The sequence below is a fragment of the Camelus bactrianus genome, chromosome 13 (genome assembly GCF_048773025.1).
Source record: "Camelus bactrianus isolate YW-2024 breed Bactrian camel chromosome 13, ASM4877302v1, whole genome shotgun sequence".
Classification (NCBI taxonomy): Eukaryota; Metazoa; Chordata; class Mammalia; order Artiodactyla; family Camelidae; genus Camelus; species Camelus bactrianus.
In genome coordinates this window covers 60,905,398-60,926,541 of record NC_133551.1, presented here as the reverse complement: position 1 = coordinate 60,926,541, position 21,144 = coordinate 60,905,398, and the positions used below count along the sequence as shown (strand labels likewise).

At 46.9% G+C, this 21,144-nt stretch overlaps 1 protein-coding gene across 1 annotated transcript; it reads left to right on the top strand.

The window, feature by feature from the left end:
* The first annotated feature begins 8,622 nt into the window (after positions 1–8,622).
* On the top strand, positions 8,623–19,448 carry NUDC (nuclear distribution C, dynein complex regulator). Its single transcript, XM_010947996.3, has 9 exons — positions 8,623–8,831; positions 11,016–11,093; positions 16,005–16,208; positions 16,300–16,365; positions 17,172–17,291; positions 17,366–17,560; positions 18,437–18,520; positions 18,613–18,731; positions 19,180–19,448. Exons 1-9 carry the CDS (start codon positions 8,751–8,753, stop codon positions 19,229–19,231), a joined length of 999 nt encoding a protein of 332 aa, XP_010946298.2. The 5' UTR covers positions 8,623–8,750; the 3' UTR covers positions 19,232–19,448.
* The last annotated feature ends 1,696 nt before the right edge of the window (positions 19,449–21,144 follow it).

Here is a 21,144-nt window from a genome sequence, read left to right as displayed (position 1 = left end):
CTGGTGGGGAAGTGGCGAGGGAGGGGGCCTTGGGAGCTCCACGTGGCCCTGATATCACTTCAGTCAATGAAGCAGAGGGTGCAGGGCACAGGGCCGCCTGCCTGCTGGACTGGCTGCCCCTTATCGGATGACTCAAGTGGATAAACAGGGTCATTAACCCAGGCTGTACCAGGGCACCAAGGCCTCAGGTGCACAATCAGCAGGTGGCCATGGCAGGTATCCCTATTGGTGCCTGCAGGAGTCTCACTCAGCTGGGAGGCCAGCCCCAGAGCTGGACAAGCCTTGAACGCAAGGCCCAACCTGGAAGCGCCTTATCGCTCGCTTGTTTGCCTAACCTTGGGGCCCTGCTCCTGTTGTCGGCAAGGAACAGGCTGCAGGGAAGGAAGCCAAGACCCTGGGGAGCTGGGAGGACTTTGCCCATTGTATAGTCTCAGAGACCCCCTTCCCCTGACTCTGGTTCTGGGGGGCCCTGCACAAATAAGGTCCTTAAGAACTCTTTATCGGGTGGCAGAGGGGAGGGTATAGCTCAAGTGGTAGAGTGCATGCTTAGCATGCACAAGGTCCTGGGTTCAACTCCCAGTACCTCCTCCAAAAACAAATAAACAAATAAACCTAATTACTTCCCCCCTCCTAAATAAATAAGTAAAAAACAAACAAAACAAAAAAGAGAACTCTTTCTCCTCAGCCCAGGTTCCTGGGGCTCTTGAAAGGCCCTATCTGCTATTAAGCCCTCGCAGAATGATAATGAAATACGAGCACCTACTCTGTGCCAGGCACTGCCCAAGCTAATATTCGGAGTTTCCCTATAAGACAAGATTTGTATTTTTTGAGACTCAAAGAGGTGAAGTGACTTGCCCAAGCTCACACCACTAAGAAGAGACAGAACCCTTATCAGTCTGACTCCAAAGTTCTTCCTTCTTCCCCTGCATGCATTGGCCAAATTGTGCAACCAGAGCTGAGTGGTCTAGGTTTCCCAGAGCCGTTGACCACCCGGGCCCCGACTTCGCTGCTGCTTGGTTTGCAGATGTTGCCCACTTATGATCTGGGCAGAAATGTTGCTTTGCTGCCAGCCGCAAGGCTCCTCTGTCCTGGTCATCTGTGTCAGGTGCTGGGGCATGGGTTGTGAGAGTTGGTGGGAAGGTTCTTGGCTGTGTCGTGTCTGTGGACCTTGGCAAGCCCTGCCTGGCAAGCCTTTTGCTAACACACTGTTGGGTAGCTATCGCCATCCCTGGCCTTGGCTCCTGGCTCTATCACTTTCCAGTTGTGTGACTGTGGGCTGAACCCCAAATCTCTATAGGCCTCAGAAACTTCGTCTGGGACAATGCCTGCCTCCAGGGCTGCTGTGAGGACAAAGTGAGGTCCTAGATGTCAAATTCCAAGCAGTTTCTGGCATACAGTAAGAGGACTTTGCTCCCCCTTCCCTCTATCTGAGAACCTAAGACAAACAGGACCCAGCAGACAGGCATGCATCTTTCATATGATTACAATCACATACTAATCTTAATCTTAACATACATATAGTTCCTTTAATATTCTTTTCTCTTACTGTAGCCACAGTATCCCTGGAAGGAAACTCTAGAGTCAGAGTGGCTGGGTCCAAATCCTGCTTCATCACTTAGCCGAGCGACCTTGGGCAAGCGACTTTATATTTCGGTGCCTCAGTTTCCCCATCTTTAAAGGGGTAGTAAGAAAGGCCACTAGTGAATATTTGTTTTATGGGGCCTGAAGCTTATAGGGCCTTCTTTAAGAATAGAAAATCAGGTGTGACGTGAATATTCAATAAATCAGAAAACAAGTCACTACAAATTACAAACTAAAATAAGCTGACAGAAAACACAGACATCATGGACCCAGAAGAATAACAAAGTACTTTTACTGATCAATTGCTTGACAATATTTGCCTACATATTTTAACTGCGCACTCTTTGCTTGCCTCTTCATGTGTCAATGATATTTATTTTGAAACCATCACAAACACAGAAAGTCTGCAAGTACAGGACAGGGAACTTTTTTTTTTTAACCTTGAACCATTTGAAAGTAAATTGCCAACCCGAGTCCCATCACCCCCAAATACTTCAGTGTGTAATTTCTACAAACAAGAACATTCTACATAACCTACATCTACCTACGTCAGGAAATTACCATTCAACAAAACCAGGAAATTAACACTTAATCTCACTGAAGGACTTCAGGAAATTAACATCTAATCTCTTAGATTTCCCCCTTTAAGTTTCACCGATGCTCCTGTGAAATCATAGTGAAAGAGCTCAGTCCAAAATCGCACATTGCATTTCTTTGCCATGTCACTTTAGCCCTTACAGGACAGGAAAACTATCCTCAGTCTTTCCTTGCCTTTCACAACCTTCTTTTGAAGAGCTGTTATTTTGTCACATGGGCTCGTCTGAGGCTTCCGTGTGGTTAGACTCAGGTTATGTATTTTTAGCAGGACTATCAAGGAAGTGATGCTGTGTTCTTGATACACCCTGACATGTCAGGGAGCACACAATTCCGTTTGTCCCAAGGTTCACTTTGGTCATTTGACTAAGGGGATTTCTGCCAGACTTCTCTATGTATCAATTACTCTTTTTCCCTTTGTAATGAATCAGTATTTCTGAAGCTATATAGACATTCTTCCTCATACTTTGAATCTATTTGTGTGTGTACGTAGGTATGAATTCAAGGTCTTCTATTTTATTCAGTGGCTAGTAATCTTTTTCTATTATTATTATTATTTTTTTATTATATACTCAGATTGTTATAGACTTGGCCAATGGGAGCCCCTTCAAGCTGGGGTCTCTGTCCTTTTGACATGCCCCATCACTCTTTGAACATCCTTTGTTTCCTGGTATATGAAGATACCACTTTTCCAGCCCCTGCAATCAACCAGTACTACTAGAAGCTCTGATTTAATCTTCAGTGGTAGGTAGTATTTAAAAACCATGATCTGGGCACCAGAATCATACTTAGAAACCATGATCTACTCATTGCTATAGGGTGTCACTGCACCTAGGCCCTCCCAGAGCTAAGGGATGTACACACACACACACACACACACACACACACACACACACACACACACACACATTTATTTCTGTATTTATTTATAGATACTGAAAAACATGAATTCATACTATTATACTATTACCTGCTATTATAATCCACTACAACAGGGTTCACTCTAGTTGTCACCCTTTCTATATTATGTCTCCCTTCTCTGACACTGAGAAATCTGGCTTTCATTATTCTTAATTTATTTACTTAGTGGATCAGGCCTCCATTTGTAACCAATCTGCCATCTCCACCACCAACCTCTCTGCTGTCAGATGCCCTCTTCTCCCTACTTGGGCTCTGATACCTGGTGTCAGGCTGCCCCCTCCCCCCTGCTGGGCCTGTCGCCCCATGCCAGGTCACTGCTCCACACGGACACCCTCCTCCCCCTGCTAAAGCCACAGTGGCGCCTTCCCTCCCCTGGTGCATGATTTTTAAAAATAAATATCTACAGTGAGAATGGGGAGATGATTCTGTCTTTCCTCTTGTGGGGTTGAATTTTTTTTAAAGTTTTACTGTTGATAGTAAGGAGACATAAAACATGACTTTCACACATAGATGTATTTGCTACTTGTAGTATGGCTTGTAGGTTTGTAATAGGAGTTCTGATAAATTCTACTTTGTAATTCCTATTGAAAAAGAAAAATATGCATGGAATATTTATAATTGCTTGTGCTGCCTATTATAGGAGAGAACTTCCTTTTTTGAGTTGGTGTCAATATGAAATGAGTTTAGTGAGGAGTGACTGAAAGAATTCTTCACAGACTTGCTTCTTGCCCCACACAGATCCTTGTTTCTCCTCCGCCACCCAAATCCTTCCTGGTATCCTGGGAAAAATTCATATTGGGAAGGATAGAGTAGGAAGAAACAGTCATCTTCACCAGCTGTAGTTTTAAATTTTTATTTTTGCAAGTTTAAAATTTCTTTAAGAAGACATTGCTGGGGGTGGGTGGTGGGTATAGCTCAGTGGTAGAGTGTATGCTCAGCATGCACGAGGTCCTGGGTTCAATCCCCAGTAGCTCCATTAAAAAAAAAAAACCCTAATTAACAACCCCCTCCCCCCACAAAAGACATTGCTGGGGCTCTGAAATTCAAGCTTCATTTGCTTTACAGCAAATCTGCTACTGTCTTTCCTAGAAATTTGTGAGGCTCAAATGAGGTGTTTGTGAGGGCACAGCAAGTGCTCCATAAAGGAGGGCAGTTGTCATGGTTATTGTTGTTGCTTTCACCCGCTTTTTCTAAGGGAGGGAGAGGAGGTTGAGGAGGGAGGAGACCCCTCAGCAGGGATCACGGTAAAGCGTGGCTGGAAGCTGGGCCCCTAGGTTTTCAGTCTTGCATTTGTTTGCATTGTGGGAGCGATGTTTTCTGAGCCCCATGTGTGGCCTTAAGGCCAGGGTGCCAGTGGTGGAGGCCCTGGAGGGTTAGGAATGGCCTCAGCTGGAATCTCCAGGCCCAGAGTCTGACTGTGGCCATTTGCTCAGAGGCTTCTGTTGGGGAAGATGGTCCATTAGCTGCTCTCTGCCCAGGCCCTGCCCTCAATCTGAAGTGGGAGACACAGGTCAACCCTCAAGAGTCCCCAGTCTCAAGGGGGAGACACAGGTGTGCCCTTGGGAACTCGAGATCTAACTGGGGTGACACAGGTCATCCATCAGGGACCGTAGTCTGATAGAGGAGATAATCCAGCTCTTGGGAGACTTCAGTGTGTTGGGGAGACCCAGACCAGCCCTGAGGAGCCCACATTCTGAGGAGGCAGAGATAGCACCGCTCTCAGTGGCTCTTACAGGGGAGCCAGGATGCCACATCACTGTGGCAGGAATGCTTAAGTGCAGCAGTGGGGCTGAGCAGCTGGGATTTTGAAGGCTTCTGGGAGGAAAAGTTTGTGACTATACTCTCCTATCTGTACTGCCCTCATGGTTTACAAAGCACCTTCACAACAGTTATCTCAGTTAATCCTCATGTGACAATGGGACGAAGGTGTTATTATCCAAGCAGGGACAACAACCATCATCATACTAAGAATTATAACACTGAGCACCTACTACCTCGGGTCAGGCACTGGGCTGGGCTGGGCATTATCTGTAAATTAAAGAGCACCTTGTAAGGCAACATATGTGAAAATGCCTTGCAATCTACAGCCAGGTGCACATATTTCTCTTGTTCTGTACAGAGACTTCTGGCTACTTGAGGAGACAGCTAGAAGGTCCTGGGGGGCAGAGGGCTTGGTTTTAGGATTGGAACTGGGAGACAGAGAGCCAGCATTAGGCGCCTGAACATGTCATGCAACTTTGTGCCTCCAAGCTTTTTCCCATGATGTTCCCCGTGCCTGGAATGTCTCTCTCTCACCCTGTCTGCTTGGTAAGCTCCTGGCCACTCTTAATGGACTAGCACAGACTTCATGGTTTTTCCTTCTGCACCTCTTTGTAAGAATAAATTGTTCCCTCCCTGAGTTCCCAGGTCTTCTTGTCCACACCCTTAACAGAGTGCTTAGCATATGGTGGTGTAATCATCCACCTACCTGCTGTTGGTGGTGTTCAAATGTAGTTGAGGTCAGAGGTCACTAGGGGGTGCTGACTGATTACCAAGAGGGCTTCCTGGGCAACATTAATTATTTCAGTGAATTTACCAGTGTTCAAGATCAGGCCTTGCTCTCTCAGTGGGAAATCACATCAAATAAGCACCTGGATCTGATTTATAAAATCAGAATGCCAATTCAGGGAGGCAGAGCTCTAACATGAAGTGGGTAAGTGTGTGGGCTCTGGAGTCAGGCTGCGTGGGTTTGAATCCTGGCTCTGCACCTTTCAGCTGTGCGGCTTTGGGCACATGAATTCATTTCTCTGCCCCTGTTTTTTCATCCCCTAAATGAAGATAATAACACAGGAGCATTATGCTAAGTCAAATGATGTTTGGTACAGTACTGGGCACTTAATAAGAAATCAATAAATTTTACCAATATTTATTGGTAAGTTATATAATGAGAATCAATGGTATCAGGCAAAGAGCATTTATTCAGTCCCCAAGTATTTATCGAGTTTCTACAACATTTGAGGCTCTGAATCAAATGCTCGAATGAATCAGCCAAGTGAGGAGATGGCTATAAAACCAAGATTTCTTAATTGTATATTTCAACTGTTATAAATAATTAGGATGAGCACAAGTTACTGTGAAAGCAAGAATCATGGCGCTGAAGACTTAATCTGTATAGCAGCATTAGTAAAGGCCTCGCAGAGGAAGTGGCATTTGAGTGGAGACCTGATAAGTGAAAAGAAGTTGCTGGAGAAGGCCCAGGAACTAGGAGAGGGCATTTGAGGAAGTGAAAGCAGCCAGTGAGGAGGGAGCTTGGTGAGGGAAGGGGACTGTAGGACAAGGTGAGGCTGGAGAGGTGGGCAGGTCCCTGATGGTGTTGCACCCTTGAGGCCATGTTTGGGAGTTTGGAATTTATCCTGAATGCAATGGCCATCCTCCAGGGGCTAATTTTAAGCAAGAGAGTAACAAGACTGGCTTATCCTTAAGAACTATTGCTCTGGATGCTGAGTGGATGAGGGACCCCAAAGCAACAAAAAAGGAGGTAAGGAGACCAGTGAGGAAGCCCTAGGAGTAGCTGTCCAAGCAAGAGATAATGTTCCAGTTTAGACTGGAGTACTAACAGCACCATACTTCACCCAGCAAGGTGGGATAGAGACAGAATCAGGATATATTTTTGAGGGAGGGCTGACTGGACTTACTAATGGATTAGCTGAGGCCGGATTTCAGCTTGTCCAAGTGAGTTGATGAGTGGAAATTTGAGCTTTTGTATATCAGTGTTTGAAGAGGCCATTTAACTCAATTGGAAGACTGGGAAGAATTAATTTGTGTGTTTGTGTGTGTGTGTGTGTGTGTGTGTGTGTGTGTGTGTGTGTGTGACTATCAATGTTGGCCATGTTGTTTTTAAAAAATAATGATAATTCTTGATGTGGTATATTTATACAATGGAATACTATTCAGCTATAAAAAACGACAACATAACGCCATTTGTAGCAACATGGATGTTCCTGGAGAATGTTATTTTAAGTGAAGTAAGCCGGAAAGAGAAAGAAAAATACCATATGAGATCGCTCATATGTGGAATCTAAAAAAATTTTTTAAATGAACATAAATACAAAACAGAAACAGACTCATAGACATAGAATACAAACTTGTGGTTGCCAAGGGGGCTGGGGGTGGGAAGGGACAGACTGGGATTTAAAAATTTGTAGATACTGACAGGCATATGCAGAACAGATAAACATGATTATACTGTATAGCACAGGGAAATATATACAAGATCTTGTGGTAGCTCACAGTGAAAAAAAGATGTGACAATGAATATATGTATGTTCATGTATAATTGAAAAATTGTGCTTTACACTGGAATTTGACACAACATTGTAAAATGACTATAACTCAATAAAAATGTTTAAAAATAATGATAATTCTTGAATATAATAGACTTAAGAGTTCAAATTGTCTCATAAAGTTACAAAATTTTTAAATTGTGTTAAAATATACGTAACATTACAGTTATCATTTTAAACATTTCTAAGTGGACAGTTCAGTGGCATTAAGACGGTGCAGCCGTCACCACCATCCACCACCAGCCATGTGAGTTGGTCTGAATCTTAAGAAGACTAATTAGAGTAAATCGAGAAATGGAAGGGGTGGAAGTGGAAAACAAGTATGGCAATCTTAAGAGAACTGAAAATTGGAGTGGTAGGAGAAAGTGGGATTATAGAAGAGTAAAAAAGAAAGTGACACTAAAGTATGTAAATTGAAGGGGATGATCCAGAAGAAAGAAAACTGTGGTGCAGGAGATTTAGGAAATGATAATAACAAAAGTAGAATCCTTGAAAAGACGACGATGATGAAATTCAGTACAAAAGTGGAGGGGTTGGCCTTAGTTAGCTGGTACTTATTCCCGCACATTTAGCAGAAGTGAAGGTCAAATACAGCACTTACTGCATAATTTGCTGGGACCAGTGCAAAATGACAATGTGGGGGTCTTTTGTTTTGAAATTGTTAAGAATTTCAGGACTGCAGCAGAAGGACATTAAACCAAGTACAGAGCCCGTGTGACTGCACAATTTGTACGGAGGATGTGACGATGACGGAGGTAGGCTTTCTTTGGGCAAGTCCCTTCTCCTTTCCGGGCCTCAATCGATTCACGATTCACGTAAGAATTGGAAGAGATGACTAAGGACACTTTCAGTTTCACCGTTCTACAAGCTGGGAGGTCACTCCCAAGGCGTAAAAGCAAAGTTTAAATTAAAAAAAAAAAAACAAAAAAACAAAAAACTTGTGCCTTTTAACTTCCAACACCGCCTGATTTAAGCCCAGGGCTTTCTGGAAGTCTCCAAAAAGCATCTGGTGACCATAGCAACTCACGCCAAACTCTTAGTCCCTCGGTTCCGTCCACCGCTTTACGAACGCGCTCTTTGATTGGCTCAGCAGATTGACCAATAGTCGGAGAAGCAGGCTGCTTGCCGCGTGGTGAATGGCCGCAGGCCGGGAGGGAGGCGGGAGGAGAGAGCGAGTAGGCGGGCCTGGGCGGTGGGGCGCTTGCGTGTTTCCGGCTCCGCTGCGGAAGGCGGAGGAAAGGAGCCGTTGGACCGGACGCTACCCGCAGGAACCGAGAGCGCGAGACGCGAGTGCGGAGGTCAGACTTAAGAGCGTGGCTGGCAGCCGGCACGATGGGCGGAGAGCAGGAGGAGGAGCGGTTCGATGGCATGTTGCTGGCCATGGCGCAGCAGCACGAGGGCGGCGTGCAGGAGGTAACGGCCCGCGCGGCGTTGGCTCGGCCTGGTCCACCTAGGCGGCCCCAGCCACGCTCTCCGCCCTTCTCTGCCTTCGAAGGCCGAAATCCACCCCTAGGCTTCGTTGGCTTTGGAATCCCCCCGCATTCTCACTGCACCCTATCTTCCGGTCTGGCCTCTCCGCAAGTCTTGTCCTCGTATCAGTCCTGGGCCCCCGGGACCTCTCCGTAGTTCCTATCTTAGCAACCCCGGCGACACTGCTCCCGCCCCTGGAAAACGTAGGTAGGAGAGAGCCTTGGGATCTCTCACCCACCTTAGTCTCCCACGAGCTTCCGGCCCCGTTTCCCCTCGGGTGGCCGCCCCCAAGAGCATCCCTTAGCACGAACAATTCCAGACATTGAGATTTGCATCTACCAAGATTTGGAGCGAATGGAAGGATATGAGCGAGGGTGAGGGGTAATATTAACACGTGGTCTTTTTAGGCCTTGAATGGGGAATAGGAGGCCTGTGTTCACAATTGTTTTCCACCACCTACTGACTTGGAACCATTCCACATCTCCAAGCCTTTGAAACAGAGCTACAAATCCTTATCTCCTGAATTTGAAGGAGAGTAATGTCTTGAAGTGAAGGACAGTGAGGAACTCTTAGGAATCAGGCTTGAACATTTAATAGGTATTTCTTGAGTAATTGATGTGTGTCAGACACTCTCTAGACCTGGTCTTGGGGGATACATATGTGAGCAGAAACCTGTTCTTGCCCTGATGGAACTTACAAAGAGCTTTTCAAGAACATAATTTATGCATAGTGACCAGACACAATAACACATAGTGTATGAAGGATAAGGAGCAACTAATAGAGATTCTGGAGTTGGTTTTTTGGACCATGGAAAGAGAAAAGCCTATTAAAACCAGTCCAGAACTTTTTCTATAAAGAAACTTAAGAAACTCGCCCAGAATCATCCAACAGGCTCCTGACCTGGTGGGGACCAGAATCCTTGGGCCAGTGTGTGCTTTGCACAGTCCACTGCTGATTTTGTGTCTCACTGGGGACAAGTTTTCAAGGAGCTTTCCATTCCCATTCTCTCATTCAGGTGCCTGTGGTGACCAGGGACTTCTAAGCTCCTAGATAGGGGAAAAGTGCTACTAATTTGCAAGTGTGAAGGGCTCTTGTCCTCCATCCCTCTAAATTGTTGACGCAGAACTGGATTTGGGAGACAGTATATTTTTGAGTGAATTGAAAGGATGTCGAGAAGCAGGAATTGAAACCATTGAGATAAGTTATAGCATCAGATTAGAAATACTTGGGCAAATAACAGGCCTTTTATATATACATATATATTATATGTATATATTTTATACACACATACACGCACACACTAACCCTAGGTCACCACTATATCTCTTCATTCAGCAGAAACTTTACTGAACATATACTCTGAGCCAGGTCTGGTGCCAGGCACTGGGGATGTAGACAGACTCATGGTTCATTGTGCCTGCTTCTGAGGAGCTCCCTCTCTGGCAGAAGGTCTCTTGCTTTGGACCAGACACCGTTAAGGGCCTCACATCCATTACTTCCTTTGGTTCTCACAAAACATCCTCCTTACCTTTATCCCTAGAAATAGGTCCTGCTGCTATTTCTGTTTTATGGAGTTAAGGAACTTCCCCAGAGTCACAGAGCTAATGTATATCAGTCTGATACTCAAACCTGTGTTCTTAACCACTTGTCTACACTGGTACCCCAGCCAGAGTTAGTTGGTCTTAACCATCTTTGAAGTGGCTTCATTTGCTCCCCTCCTTCCAGTTCTGCCCTTGTAACTCAGCCAGTGCCACTTTGGATGAGGTTTTTACTATCTGGAGAGGAAAGCTGGGCCCCAGGCATTTCAAGCCCTGGATGCAGAGGAGTGTCCCATATCCTTAGGCTGCTTTGTTTCTGGCACCACAAAAAATGTGAAACACACACACATATGCACACAGGAAGTGAGAAATCTGCCTTTCAGGTGATCTGGATAAGGTTAAGTTAGGCTTCCTGGCAGAAGTGACTAAGACGGGGCTTTTGGGGAGGATGTTTCCTTCCAGTTGGGAGGCTCAGGGATGAAACAGTCCAGGTCCAGTTGCCCTCCTAGACTAAGGAATTTAGTTTCTGTGTGGTTGAGGTGTCCAGTATGGCACCTCTACAGCTTCAACTTCTGCTTCTGTCTTTCAGCTTGTGAACACTTTCTTCAGCTTCCTTCGACGCAAAACAGACTTTTTCATTGGGGGAGAAGAGGGGATGGCAGAGAAGGTGAGTGTTGGGGCCTGCTGTCCCTTGGGCAGCTGTTTCTCCAGAAGAAGAGCTTCCTGACATTTCTTTGGCATAATAATCCTCAGCAGAAGTGAAATGCCAGGGGCAAAGAGTCGGGGAAGGGAAGCTTTATTGAAGCCCCTCTTCTTGCCAGGTGCTTTATCTACCCCTTTTCCCATGATCCTTTAGCAGTTTAAGAGCGGCAGGTGTTACTATCCCCATTTACAAATGAAGAAATTGATCTGGGGCCCTTTGCCCAGAGTCTTGAGCTGAGTTGTGGGAGAACCAGGGTTGGAAACAGGGCTGGAACCAGGGCTATTGTAAAATTGCCTTCTGCCCCTGACACCATGCTTCTTGGTTCCTTTTCCATTGAGAGGATTTTATCTAGTTACATAGCCAGGAGATGGGAGCAGGCAAGTGTTAGAAACTTTGAGCTTAGAAGACAGAGATGTAGGAAAACTCAAAGCCAGCCAATCCCAGTCTTCCTGGATGCTGTGACTCAAAGTTCAAGGATTTCAGAATTGCATTTTGTGGTACAAGTTCTGAGATCTTGGATTTACTTCTGATTCCTTAGATTGTAATTATATATTTGAAGATTGGTAAATCATGAAGATGTCACCTCACTGAACTGTGATTTTTAAAACCTTGGCATTTGTTTTCACTTAAGAGACATAGTAATGAGAAGGAGACATTTTGCAAACCGCTTTCTGTGGCTTCAGGGTTCTAAGAAGCTGAAGTGCTCGATACTGTGTCTTAACAATCTGAGGCTAGTCTGTCATAGACACATCCACCTGGAGGAGGAGTCCTGGGTTCTTGGCCAGCTGTGTGGCCTGATTGATTTCCCACCAATCCTCTGGTCCTTTCAATCTTCACACCTGTAAAATGGAAGAAGGGGGACTCACTGACCTGTAGGACCCCTTCTGATATTCTTTCTGTATTAGCAGTAGCACCTCTGGTTTTTCTGTGGGCCAGACTACCTTGTCAGTCATTCATTCGTTCAACTAATGTTTATTGAACAGTTAACACTTTGCCTATGTTAGCTACTATGATAGACACTTTGGGATTACAGAGGTGAATACAGACATGGTCTTTGTTCTCATGGATCTCACAGTGTAGCCCCCTTACCAGTGACCCCCTCACCCCCCCCCAAAAAAAAAAGGACAGTTAAAGAAGTGGTGGGTGTTTGGGCGAAAGTCCTAGGAGCATAAAATGGAAACTAACCTAGGTTGGGGGCTCAAGGAAGACTTCGTGAGGAAGTGGTGCCTGAGGTGCGAGTAAGAGGTAGCAGGCAGGAGAGAGGTGTCTCAGGAGTATCATAGGTAGCTGATGCTTGTAGTGATGGTAGCTGCCATGTATTGGTTGTCTCCTGGTCCCTCTTAGACTTTGTTATGCTCCCTGGCTCTTTGTTCCCTTAGAGTTGGCTCTTTCCCAGGAGGTTGGTCAGACTCTTAGGCAGGCAGAAACCTGTCCAGCCTTCCCTCCTGGTCTTTAGTTATAACACAGTAACTCCTTTGTATTGAGGACCTACTGTGTGCAGGGCCACCAGATGTATCATTTCCAAATGCATTGGTTAAGAGCATGGGCTCTGGGTAGACGTGAGTGAATCCTGGTCTCCCCTACTCCCTGCTTCACAACTGTGTGGCGTAGGGTGAATCACTTTCTGAGCCTCATTTTTCTTCCCTGTAAGAGGAGCTAATCCTTCCTTCCCAGGGCTGTTGTGAGGATAAAAAGAGGTAATATAGATGAAGTGGCTGGCATAGTTCACAGTCCCTTTTTTGGACCTCTTGGGGCCAGATATGTTTCGGGATTTAGAATCCTTTGGATTTTAGGAGGCAGTGTAGTGCATGTACAGTAGATTATGTGTAATACCCCTATCCAGGGGTCAGGAGCGCATCCTCTAATGAAACTAATATTTCTGCAGAGAAATGTTTATCAATATTTCTACCAAGTGGGAGATACGAGGACTGTAAATATTTTCATGCTACAAACTTGTAGAAATGCAGGAACACTTTTAGTTTTTATAGCTTTGGGGCTAAGAATTATAGAGAAGAGACAGTGGGTTTGAATGAAGCCATAATGATCAAATCAGCATATTACTGTCACAGGAAGAGATCAATGGGCTAGTGAAGCAGAATAGAGAACCCAGAAAAAGTCTAGCTTGTGTGAGGATTTAAGACATGTCTAATGAGGTAACGCAGGTCAGTCGGCAGAGGATGATTCAGTAAGTTGTGATGTTACAACTGGCCGTTCTGTAAAAAAACAAAAGTGTACCATCTGTTTTACTCATATCTAAAAATAAATTGATCAAGAAGAGCTTCATGAGGAAAGCTAGGAAACTATGTATAATCTTGTGTGGAGGAGGCCTTGCAAAGGTAGGCACCTGGGAGCTGTAGAAGAGAAGGTAGCTGTTTGCCTCTCCAAACGTAGAAAACATGTATGCCAGAAGAGCTGCAATGACATATAAAGTCAATTGAAAAACAATAGGTTTGCAATACAGAGGACAGACAAAATTTAATAGCTAACTTAATATGCAGGGAGTCATAAATTGACAAAAGGATAAACAAAAATGGGCAGTTTCAAGAACATATGAAAAAAATGCTTAAATTCATTAATAGTCAAGGAAATGTAGGGGAAAGAAACAGTGAGATGCCCTTTTTTCCTTATCAAACTGACAATGTTTTCCAAAAAATTGCTTACAGGGATATGGAAAAAAGGGTACTCTTCAGACATTGCGGGTAAAAGTGGGCAACATCACTAATCATTAGCGAAATGCAAATCAAAACCACAGTGAGATGTCGTCACCTCACACTCATTAGGATGCCTTCTATCAAAAGCCCCAGAAAACACCCAGGTGTTGGCAAGGATGTGGAGAAATTGGAACTCCTGGGCACTGTTGGTGGGAATGTAAAATGGAGCAGCTGCTGTGGAAAACTGTGGTGGTTCCTCAAAAAGTTAAAAATAGAACTATCGTAAGATTTGGCAATCCCACTGTTGGTATATATGCCCCCAAAATTGAAAACAGTATCTTTTAATTTTTTTTTCTTTTTCATTAAAGGGTATTACAAGATATTGAACATACTTCCCTGTGTTATATAGAAGAAACTTTTTAAAAATGTATTTTTTTATATAGTGGCTAACATTTGCAAATCTCAAACCCCAAATTTATCCCTTCCCACTCCCTTTCCCTGGTAACCATAAGATTGTTTGCTATGTCTGCGAGTCTGTTTCTGTTTTGTAGATGAGTTCATAGTGTCCTTTTTTTTTTTTTAGATTCCACATATGAGTGATACCATATGGTATTTTTCTTTCTCTTTCTGGCTTACTTCACTTAGAATGATGATCTCTAGGTCCATCCATGTTGCTGCAAATGACATTATTTTATTCTTTTTTATGGCTGGGTATTCCATTGTATAAATATACTGCAACTTCTTTATCTGGTCATCTGTCGATGGACATTTAGGTTGCTTCCATGTCTTGGCTATTGTATATAGTGCTGCTATGAAAATTGGGGTGCAAGACATGAAAACGGTGTCTTGAAGAGAGATTTGTACACCCATAGCAGCACTGTTCATAATAGCCAAAAGGTGGAAGCAACCCAAGTGTTCACTGACGGGTGAATAAATAAAATGTCATATATACATATAATAGTCAGCCTTTAAAGGAAGACAGACGAGCACATATTGAATGATTCCATTTATATAAAGTTCTAGAACAGGAGTGTGTCTTCTCCCTCAGATGTGGCCCCTCTGCCCTCCATAGTCAGGTTCAGGACCTCATGCCTTCTGGTTTATCATAAATCTCTCGGGGCCTTCCCTGACCAGACTGGAGGAAACCACTCTATTCTCCTGTCACCCAGCCTAGGTCAGGGAGAGCTGTGTTCAGGTATGCCCAGTGACCAGTCTGGAGCCTGTCCTCTGGAACTGACCCAGCCCTCCTTAGCCTTCCCCACTCTGCTGGGCTGTGGTTCCCAAAGATGTGTCCAGTGAAAGAAGCTGGACTCTGACAGTCTGCTGGTTGGCACCACTGAGTAGGCTCCATACTCCCAGGGGTCTCTCCCTGGGGCTGGTCCTGGGTAAAGCTCATGGGAGGAGATGGGGAGGAGGGGTCAGAGGCTGCTGGGTTGGCCTTGACTCTGCCTGTTGGTTCAGCTCTGCCCTTACCTAACCTCCAGGAGCTAGGAAGGAACAGGATGAATGGGCTGTAACATGATTCACTGGAGCTGGGAGAGGGGAGGGTCCTGCTCCCACCTTCCCTTGGCCACTGGTTGGCAAATAGCTTGAGTTCAAGGTCTCCCTGATTAGGGACTTGGGACCAAGGCCCTGTGATGGAACAGTCTCTGTTGGTGTAATTGTCCCGTGACTGATCTCTTCTACTGACAGCAGAATGGCCTTCAGGTGGCTCATTTCTTTTTACATCTCATTTTGTTAACCCGTTTGGTTTGGGGGGTGCTTTTGGTGCCCTTTAACCTTGAAGAGTATGGAGCTACTGTAGTGTGGCATGAAGTTGGGGGTTTGGTCTGTGCAACATCCCTGTGAGCTAAGGCTTCGTCCTCATCGATGAGGAATCTGAAGCTCTTACAGGTTAAATAATTTGCCAAAAATACAGTAGCTAGGGTGTTAACAAAGCCTGGATTACAACTCTGGTTGTCCAACTTAAGTGTTGGGTCCTAGTCCCTGGACAGCACTTTTTTTTTTTAAGTAGTTACTGTTTATTGAACTAAATACTTTGCAGGTATTCTCATTACAACTCAATGAGATAGGTGTGTAGTAAATCCCATTTTATAAACATGGAAACTGAGGCTCTGAGGGCAACACCTTGCCCAGGCATTCAGCAGATAGAGATGGGACTGGCTTCACGTCTGGATACATGACCCCTTCCCTGATGCCTCACTGCCTTCCCTTCCTTCCCCAGCTCATCACACAGACCTTCAATCACCACAACCAGCTGGCACAGAAGGCTCGGCGGGAGAAGAGAGCTCGGCAGGAGACTGAGCGGCGGGAGAAGGCAGAGCGGGCAGCCAGTCTGGCCAAGGAGGCCAAGTCAGAGACCTCTGGGCCCCAGATCAAGGAACTGACTGATGAGGAGGCCGAGAGACTGCAGCTGGAAATTGACCAGGTGAGAGTGGGCTTCCCTGCCCGCCCCCTCTGGCTCCCACTGGCACTGGAATTGGGGACCCTCTTGCCAACTGTTTTGCCCTTTGCCATAGAAAAAAGATGCAGAGAACCATGAGGCCCAGCTCAAGAATGGCAGTCTTGGCTCTCCAGGGAAGCAGGTGAGATGGACGGGGGTGCTTGGGATTAGCAAGGGGCTTGGGAGCTTCAAGGGACTCTGTAGCCTTTCCCTTTCTCTGGAATGCCCTCCCCTCCCCCACCCTTCCCATAGCTTTGGGGATCCTCCTCATACTTCAGGATCCCACATTGGACCAAAGTGGGTTAAACAAAACCAAAATCCACTGGCTTTAAACCTTGGCAGGAAAGCCCAAGAGAGGGCAGTGCCTGTACAGGTACCATTCAGATGGGCTGGGGTCTGTGGGCCCAGCCTGGCCTTTTGTGGTGGGTTACTCTCACATATCCGGGGGATGTGCCCTTCAGGGCTTCTTCCATTGATCTGAGTCCAACTTCCCAAATAATCCTTGGGGCATTCATTTGGTTTTCCAGAAGTTCTGGTCTGAGACTGGGGTCTCAACCCTACAGATGCAGAAAAAGGAAATTGATCATTTGGTAGCCTAGTTTTATTTTAGAACATCCCTGCTCACAGCCACCTCATGACCTTCCATTCTGTGCTGGGCTTTCTTCCCGAGTCTCTTGGCTTGGACCCCCAGCTGGGTCCCATGGGTCCATCTCTTGACTGTCACTATCCCTCAGCTGTGTCCTTTGCCACATGGTATAACAGTCTGAGTTCCTTTCAGGCAGAAATGAGAAGAGGTTTTACCTCTGGCTCCCAGTGGGCCATGGACCGGGCAGGGACCAGGTCTGTTCTGTTTTGTGGCCATATGCCCAGTACCAGCCCTGGGCCTGGCCTAGTGGGGTTCAGTCTGGGTCTGTGAAGTCAGTAGCTGAATATGCCGACTGTGAGCAGGAGGCTGAGGAGGACGAGGAGGAGGAGGACGAGAAGGACAAAGGGAAACTGAAGCCTAACCTTGGCAACGGGGCGGACCTGCCCAATTACCGCTGGACCCAGACCCTGTCGGAGCTGGACGTGAGTGCCAGGGGCTTGGGCGGAGGTTAGGGAGCCAGCCTGGGGCCCCTCCTGACTGTTCCTGCCCCATACAGGTGGCAGTGCCCTTCTGTGTGACCTTCCGGCTGAAGGGGAAGGATGTGGTTGTGGACATCCAGCGGCGGCACCTCCGGGTGGGGCTCAAGGGGCAGCCATCGATCATTGATGGTGAGCTCTACAATGAGGTGAAGGTGGAGGAGAGCTCATGGCTCATTGAGGACGGCAAGGTGGTGACGGTGCATCTGGAGAAGGTGCGAGAATCCCCGCCTCTGGCCTGTGTGATGATAGAGGAGGTGGGCGGGGTCGGGGGGGGGGTCCTGTTCATTAATGCAAGGACAATGCTGGGGGCCTGATAGATGTATCTTATTTAATGCCCACAACAAGACTTTTAAAGTAGGTCTGTCTCGTTTTAGAGTCAGAAAAAGGGCAGCTCAGAGATGCGCCTAGGTTCTTACCTCAGGTTCAGAACAGTCTTTCATACCAAAGCCTCTTCTTTCTCATTAGATTTGTACATACATTTAATTCAATAAATACTTGAACTCCTACTATGTGCCAGAAACTGTTCTAAGTGCTGGAGAGAGAACAATGAAAAAAATGTAGAAAACCGTGCCCTCAGGAAGCCTGTGTTTTCTCCCTCAGAGAGCTGAGACACAGGCACCAGTAAATGAGTGTGGTCTCTGTGAAGTGCCAAGGGTCCAGAGAAAGTGTCCCATGGCACGTACGGTCCGGCCCAGCCCAGCCTTTCTGGCCTTAGCTGCCTCTCACTCTTCCCCCTGTGTCCTTGCACTTGCTCTCCCTCTTGTCTTGCTTTTGAATGTGGCTTACTGCATGTCCTTTAAGTCTGAGCCCATGTGTTGCTCTAACCTCTCTCTCTCTGCCTGGATGATATCTCCCTCTGTACTTTATTCTTTCTCTTATCATGCTGATTTGTGACTGTCTCTGTGTCTGTCTCTCCCAGCCACTGGGGAGGGCAGAGGTCTTGCCTTTCTGTACCCTAGGTCCGAGCACAGTCCTTTGTGTGTCCCGGGTGCAGAATGTGGGAAGGAGAGAGTTTGGTTCTGGAAGGGTTGGGGGTGATTCCCAGGGCCCAAGGTGAGCCACCTCCCTTCCCCTGGTGCTCCTCTCAGATCAACAAGATGGAGTGGTGGAACCGCTTGGTGTCCAGTGACCCTGAGATCAATACCAAGAAGATCAACCCCGAGAACTCCAAGGTGAGCCCTGGCTGGTTGGAGGAGCCTTGGGTGGGAGGTGAGGGGCCTAGGTGGCCTCAGCTTCACCTATCCCTGTCACTGCCTGCTCCTAGCTGTCAGACCTGGACAGTGAGACCCGTAGCATGGTGGAAAAGATGATGTACGACCAGAGACAGAAGTCCATGGGGCTGCCCACCTCGGACGAGCAGAAGAAACAGGAGATTCTGAAGAAGTGAGCAACTCAGACAGATATGGAGGTTTGGGGGAGGTGTTTTGGGGGGCTTGGGCCTGGATGACAACAGTGAATGTGTCACTGAGCAGAACACAGGAGCGGCCCTGCCCTTTCCAGGATAAGCCAGCCAAGTTTATGGCTTTATAGCCTTGGCTTGCCTCCCCTAATCACTTGCTGAGGTCATCTTGAGGGCAAGGCCACCTCAGAGTAACAGGTGGTCATTGCCACCTACAGAAGAACAGTGCCAGTGTTGGTACGTCAGCTTCCAGCTTCAGGGGCTCAAGTGGACCTCAGGGAGAGACCTTGGGGTCCCGCTCCTGCCTGGCCTGACTCCAAGTTGCTCAGAGTTCTAAAGAGATTAGACTTCTTGTTGGGGGCTAGGAAAAAGGGAGTAACTTTAGGGGAGAGGGATGGCCTGTTTCACCTTCCTCCTATTTTCCCTCCCCAGGTTCATGGATCAGCATCCAGAGATGGATTTTTCCAAGGCCAAATTCAACTAATCCCTATGTGTGCCTCCCTGAACTCTTGGGGCTGAGTCCCCAGCTACCCACCTTTCCTTCCCATCCTTCCCTAGGACTTGTGGCCTTAGGGCTGGGACAGGCATGGGGCTGGCCAATGCACACAGGTCCCAGGGTATCATGGGAGAAGGGCTGGGGCCTTGGGGGTCCTTGTCCTCCCTAGTTGGCCTGCTGTTACACATTAAAGCTATTTACCGAATTCCACCTGTGTCTTCTCTTCCCCCTGGCCTTTCCTTGGGTCATAGGCCTCTTATGGCTGCTGCTGGGACTAGGGGCTTGGCTTCTAGCCCAGGTTCTGTCATGTGACCTAGGGCAAGTCCTTGTCCCTCTTTGCAGCTCAGTTTTTCATTACTTAAATGGAGGGTTCAAACAAGGCTTTTAGTCTGTGTATGATTCTGAGCAAAAGTGAGTTTTTCTGGCTATAGGGACCAGAACATTATGTCAGATTCTCAAAGGGGCCCATGGTTCAGCAAAGTTTAAGATCAGCTGGACTTGATTTTATTTACATCTCTAAGACAGTTTCCCATTGTAGTGGGTCTGTCCTCTAACCCTGGGTCACATGTTTCTAAAACTATATACGTATTTCCCAGGGGCAGAGAGTAGCAAAGGTGGGGAAGACTGCCCAAGCCTCAGACTGGCTTTGTGTGTTGGAGGGGATCTGGCCAGGAAGGCAAGGTGAAGCCCTGTGGAGCCCTATTGTGTGTCTCTGACCTGGACCTCTGCAGATTTTAGGGCTTCTCAGAGTCAGCCACTGAGGCAGTGCCTGGGCCAGAGAGGAACTCTCTTCTGCCCAAATCCACCCATGGGATCTGACCCCTGTCCCACTTTGGCGAGAGTGCAGGTCACGGTGCAGGGTGCCACAGGGTTTCTGGTTACAGCAAGACTGTCTAGGTTGGCTTGCCCAGGGTGCTATGCTCTGTGGAAACAGCATGGCCATTCTCTTGGTGTTTCAGAATATTTCATTAAAGACTTAAGCTATGTAGTATCTGGCTTTGTCTGTTTACCAAATTCAATAAACTGTTTCTGGGAATGCCAGTAGCAGTTCCCAAGGATGAGTTTGGGAAATGGTGCTCTTGGGCAAAGGCTATGGTGGAGGGACTACAGCATCACTCTCCTACTCTGTCCAGTGGTGTCCCTGGGCTCCAGTGCCCTGTGGTCATTTTCAGTCAGAGGCCTTGACCTGGATGAGACAGCAGAGCCTAAGGAAACAGGCCAGTTTTATCACTGGTACTGGGCCCTGTGGTCATGGCCACAGTCAGGGACCATCCTGTGTGTCCAATAGGAAACTTGATAAACAAGTATAGTTTGTCTAGTCACTTTCCAAAGGGTACTTATGGGGACACTAAAAACGGCTGTGGGGGCTGCAGGGGAGATGGGGGCAGAAGAGCTCCTGGACACCTGGCTTATTCACCAGTGAATACTGGACTGGTGGGCCTGCTCTGGCCTCACTGAGGTAAACACACTATGTGTGAGGAAGAGCTAAGTAGGATCCTTCTGATCCCAGCTGGGCTCCGATGTCCAAACATGGGGGCCCTTCTACCCCTAACAGGTCAGTTCTCCAGTTTGGGGGCAAAACTGGGTGCAGAGCCACAGTTACCTAGCTGCATAATGCATTGAGTCTCCTGAGCCCTAGCCCCTGTGAAAGAAGAATGACCCCACTGCAGGGTTGCTGGGAGTGTAAAGAAGACACCAGTGAACCAGTGCTGTCTGCAGCAAGGGGAAGGTGGAGGGAGCTGCAGGTCTGAGGCAGGGGTTTGGGGAACTGTAGGGATGGCCAGAAGCAGGCCAGCCTGCAGGTAGTGAACTGGGGATAGCAGAGGGAGTCCAGGCAGACCTGCCTAGAAGGACCTCTCAACAATGAGAAACTGCTTGTTAAACCCTTCTTAGATACAGAC